The 4,999-nt window shown below is 64.3% G+C and overlaps 1 protein-coding gene across 1 annotated transcript in view; it reads left to right on the top strand.

Moving 5' to 3' along the window:
- The window catches only part of AURANDRAFT_62417 (hypothetical protein), a gene marked incomplete at both ends in the record, with an annotated part of 2,822 nt that extends 1,620 nt beyond the window's left edge, over positions 1-1,202 (top strand). Inside the window, 2 exons of the mRNA XM_009036208.1 lie at positions 357-815; positions 1,008-1,202. Of these exons, the coding sequence (XP_009034456.1) occupies positions 357-815; positions 1,008-1,202 (654 nt within the window). The remainder of the gene's footprint in view (positions 1-356; positions 816-1,007) is intronic.
- Between the last annotated feature and the right edge of the window lie 3,797 nt (positions 1,203-4,999).

Genomic DNA, 4,999 nt, shown 5'->3' with positions numbered 1-4,999 from the left:
GGCCGAGCCGCGGCCGGGCGACGCGCGCGGCGCCGCGCTCGCGGCCCGGGGCCGCGTCGGCGCCGCGGCGCCGCGCGCGGGCGCCGGCGGGGGCCCCGTGGACCTCCGCGCGGCGCCGGCGGTCTACGTAAACCTCGACCGGCGGCCCGACCGCCGCGCGGCCGCCAGGGCAGGACAGGGGTGCGAACTTCCCCACTTCAAAGGCTCCGATCTCGGTCGTTTTCCGCTCGTTTTGGCCGACTTTTGGACGAGGATCATCTCTCGGAATGGTCTCGACGCGTGGACGCGAGTTCCGGAACGCGCGCGCGCGGAACGCTCACGTTGAAGCGACGTCGAATCACCCGTGTCCTGCCCAGGCGGCCGCCGAGGCGCACTTCGCGGCCGTCGGCCTCGGCCGCGCGGCCCGCGTCGCCGCCGTCGACGGCCGCTCGCTCGCGTGGGACCCGGCGCGCCACGGCCCGCGGCGGCCGTGGTGGAACGAGGCCGCGCTCGGCTGCCTCCGGTCCCAGAGGCGCGCGCTGCGCGACGCGGCCGCGCGCGGCGACGGCGCGCTCCTCCTGCTCGAGGACGACGCGATCCTCGACGCGAACGTCGTCGCCAAGGTGCGGGCCTGGACGGCGCACCGCGCCTTCGCGCGCGTCCCCTGGCACCTCCTCTACCTCGGCGGGAACCACGACCTCCCGCCCGCGGAGCTCAGCGACGACGACGACGACGACGACGACGACGGCGGCGGCGGCGCGCCGTGCCGCCTCGTCCGCGCGCGGCGCACCGTCGCGCTCCACGCCGTCCTCGTCCACCGCCGCGCCTTCGCGGGCGTCAGGGCCGACAAAGGGTGATTCAGCTTCGCTTCGACGTGAGTGTTCCGCGCGACCGTTCCAGAGAGAGGATCCACGCTTCGAGAGCGCTTCGAGAGATGATCGCTCGTCCAAAAGGCAGCCGAAACGAGTGGGGACTGGCCGAGATAGAAGCCCTCAAAGTTGGAAATTTCGCACCCCTCTGCTGCCCAGGCGGGCGTGCTCGCGCTCCTCGACACCGAGGCCGCGCCCTCCGACATCCTCCTCGCGCGCGACTACCAGCCGCGCTTCCCGTGCTTCGTGCTCGAGCCCCGCCTCGCGACGCAGCGCCGGGGCCACAGCGACATCCGCGGCGAGATCGTCGACTACGCCGCGCTCCTGGGGGGCGCGCCGACCGGCGACACCTGAGTCATCGGGACGTTACATTGTGGGTCCTTCACGCGCGAGGTCGCCTTCGAATTCCCGACCCATTCGGAGAGCTCGGAAGAACTCGGCCAGCGCCGCCGGAGGGGCTCCAGAGGACTCAGAAAAAGCAAAATGGGCCGCCCCGCTACCGCCCTTGGGGAGAGCTCACAATACAGTTGCGGTAACGCCAACCTTGGTGTCGATAGTTCCCTGGAGTTACTCGAAGCGCAGCGCAGCATGGCTGAGCAGCAGCCCGAGCCGCCTTGGGGGGCGATTTGGATAAACGACAACTTGCTCGACACCTGCGTCCGCAAGGACGAGTTGGAGCTGTTCGTCGCGCAGCAGCGGGCGCGCACGGACTACGTCGAGGCGATCGCGAAAATCCCATACAATGACATTGTCATGCTCTTGTAGATAGTTCCGGGGGATACGGGGAACCCCGGAGGACGCGTGGGCACACGCGTGGTGTTCCTGTGCCGCGCGGGTGGTGCAGTGCGCGACGGCAGGTTGACGACGGTGCCACGTGTATTCGCTTTCGCCTGGGCGTGGGGTTATCGATGTTTCGGTGTTATAGGAGCTCGTATGTAATGATGGTTGCGGAAATTGGACGCTGGTCTTTGCAAGTAGATCCTGACACGAGGATGGCAACTCAGTACGAGTCGCACAGCTGCGGATTTGAATTGGAACGCCCGTTTTGTTTTGCGCCCTCCGCCGCTTCTACTGCTCACTGTTCAAAGAATGTTGTTGTAAGATGCGCTAATTTTTTTTTTGGGGGGGGGGGGATTTCTTGGTGTGCTCGGTTTGGTGTCGCGACAGGCTGAGTTCGCTCACTTTGGGCGTGGAGTTGTTTTCTTGTTTTCTTTCGTGGTGCGGGGGTGGTAGTGGGTCGGGCAGGTCGGGGGAGCTGTGGAGTTATCGTGTCAGCGTTCGTGGGGGGTGGGTATGTGGCCGTTGCGTGCGTGTCCGTCCGTCCCTCCGTGCGCCCCCTCCCCTCCCATTCTTCGAGTTGGGAGGGGGCGCGTTAAATTTTTGGTTGTCTTAAAATTTTCGTGTGCCAGAGATACAAGATATGTATGTATGTGAAAAGTCGCACTATCGTACGCTCGGCCGGCCACACGTGCGACGGTGCCGCGATGACGCCGTGCGATGCGACCAAGCACGTCGACGGCAACGAGTGCAGGGGCTTGCCCGGCCGGCCACACGTGCGACGGCACCGCGGCGACCAAGTGCGACGCGCCCAACTACGTCTGAAGGTGTGGTAGAGTCGGGTACGGTAGTCCCTGTGGATGGGGATGGTTGCGCAGTCAGGCTTACCCCTCAGTCTGCCAGCTCGGGGCCGGTGCAGCTGTTTTAGATGTCCTTCAGGCAAAACCTTGAGGCGTTCGCGGTTGGCTTGGCTATTAGTCGCACTTGCTCAGGCTCTCCCTTAGTAGATTCGCGTCGCTAAGCATCCGAATCCGTTTTTTTTTTGTATCTCACATGGCCGCGGCGTCGGCTAGCAAAGGGGATGGCTGCCCTGGTGTTAACCAGGCAGCGAGAGCGGACCGTAACTTGAACATCTGCGTGTTAAATTGTTGGGAGCCGTAGCGTCCCTACCGCGTGCGATTAGCCTGTGACTTTAGGTGCTGTTAGGGGGGGGATGGCGGGAGGGAGTCGCGGACGGTCGACCACGCGTAGCGACGGGTGGTGCCGTCGCGGAGCCGGACTGGGTACTGGCCACTACCGTCCGCTACCGTGGATACAAGTGGCGGGGGGGGTGGATTTCCCCGGACATGACCTGCGGCTTACCGCCACCTTGTATGGTTGGACCCACATCCTTCTCCACCGCATGGGGTGGAGCGTTAGCACTCTCGATGAGTGCCGAGATATGCTTGCGATTCTTCCATTTCTTGCGCGGCAGTCTGCGCATTATATCCGCCTCATGAGGTCCGAATATATCGCGCGGTCTTGTAACGCAATGCACAAAGGGCGGCATCCTCGGTCGACCGGGTCCTTTCTTAAACGCCATGACGCCACGCCGCCGACGATTGCAACAGCCGGGGACATGCAATGAACGCCCCGCCGAGGCGCGTAGACGCCCCCTAGACCCCCCGGAGGCGTGTGGAAGGCGCGTGCGACGGGTGGTATTATACTAGTAGTCCCCCCCCTAGACGGGGTTGCCCTGGGATGTGGCCTCATCCGTCGGTGCTGGTAGTGCCGGTGCTGGTCGAACGAGGTGGGTGGACCCCTTGGTTCCACGCGGGAGAGTGGGACCGTTTCGACGGCACCGGTTGTGTCATCCTGCGCACTCGGGTTCCGGTGGTCCGGGCCGGTGGCAGGTGTAATCGCTTCGACCTGCGCGGGTAGACTGTTTGGGATGGCCCTTGTTAGTATTGAATTCTCGTCTGCGCGGGGACTGGCTGCACGCCCTTGACACGTGGGTCGGGACCTATGTTCCGTTGGCGACGCATGTCCCCGGTTGGCCAATACCGGTGGGCGCGTGCCCGTGCAGCTCACAGATTTTTTTGAGATGATGTAAGTTTTGGACTTGTAGTGTTACGCGTAGTAGGAGGTGTGTAAGTGATTGGCTTGATCTGAGATCAGCCCCCCCAGGCTTTGCTCGTTTTGTCAGATCTGGGCTAAAACGCGTCTTTCGCTAGCCGATGCAGCGGTTCCAGGACTTGGCGCGGCGCTCGGTCTGTGGACCTTGCCGCGCCTCGGGCCCGGGTGCGAGTCGCTCGGGAAAGACCATCGGTCGAAGGCGAGCAACTTAGTTCGCGTCGGGGCAGCCCGTGGATGACGAGAACGGCCGTTAATGGTGGGGGGCGACCGACGAGAGGCCCAACTTAGTTCCAGGGCTCGAGCGGGCCGCGGCATCTCGAGTAAACACCGCCTGGAATGTCCCTCCCGAGTGGCCTGTCAAGGTTGCCGCGGCCCGAACGCCGCATGCATTGCGCAGTGAGCGCCGTGTCACCCGCGGCGCCGCGCGCCTCCCGGAGCCGGTGAGGTGATCTCGATCAAATCGGCTCGAGCCGAAGGGCTGCCGCGAGGGCATCTGATCGCCCTCATGACGAACGATTCCCGACGCTCTGTGACTCGAAGGCGACCGAAATTCGGGTCGGGGGAAGCTGCCGCGCCCCATTCCACCCCCTGAGGCTGCCCGTTTGCGCCACCTCGCAATCGTCCGGATGTCGCGTCTTTTCATGTGCCTCACCCACATGTTTGCGGACCTCAAAGCCGCTGGGATCGTTGCACGTCGCTGCATATTCGAGGAGCACGGGGCCCTCTAAGGTGGAGATTCCATCAGCTGCCATAGCAGCTTCGAGCGCCTAACTAATCCAGGTACTCGACGTCCTGCCGGGGATAAACGATGGTTCGACCGTAGAGCGGCAGGACGAGTACGGGACACGAAGCAAAAAAACGGGACAAACGCACGGAGCGACTCCTCAGACCCCCGGGGGTCGCGCCCTACCGGTGGGGTGCGTCCCAGGAGCCGCGGGGCCCGGAACTGACGCGCCTGGGGGGGTCGATTTCAAATCGAGCCGATTCGACAGTCTTTGTGGTGGGTTTGTGCATTGATCCGCTGCCCGCATTTTGAAGTAGGCTGGAGCGGTTATTGTTCCCGGGGACGCCGGCTTCGTCCGGATGGGGTGCGTCGACATGGGTTGTCGTTGCGCGTGGTGGTGAGTGAGATGGGGGTGGCGTGCCGGTGGCGGTCGGGACCTCGACCCTCTCTCGCACCGCCACGCGCAACGACAACCCATGTCGACGCACCCCATCCGGACGAAGCCGGCGTGCCCGGGAACAATAACCGCTCGAGC

The sequence above is a fragment of the Aureococcus anophagefferens genome (genome assembly GCF_000186865.1).
Source record: "Aureococcus anophagefferens unplaced genomic scaffold AURANscaffold_4, whole genome shotgun sequence".
In the NCBI taxonomy this organism is placed as follows: Eukaryota; class Pelagophyceae; order Pelagomonadales; family Pelagomonadaceae; genus Aureococcus; species Aureococcus anophagefferens.
Note: the sequence above shows the minus strand (reverse complement) of the source record. Positions and strands in the feature narration are given on the sequence as shown.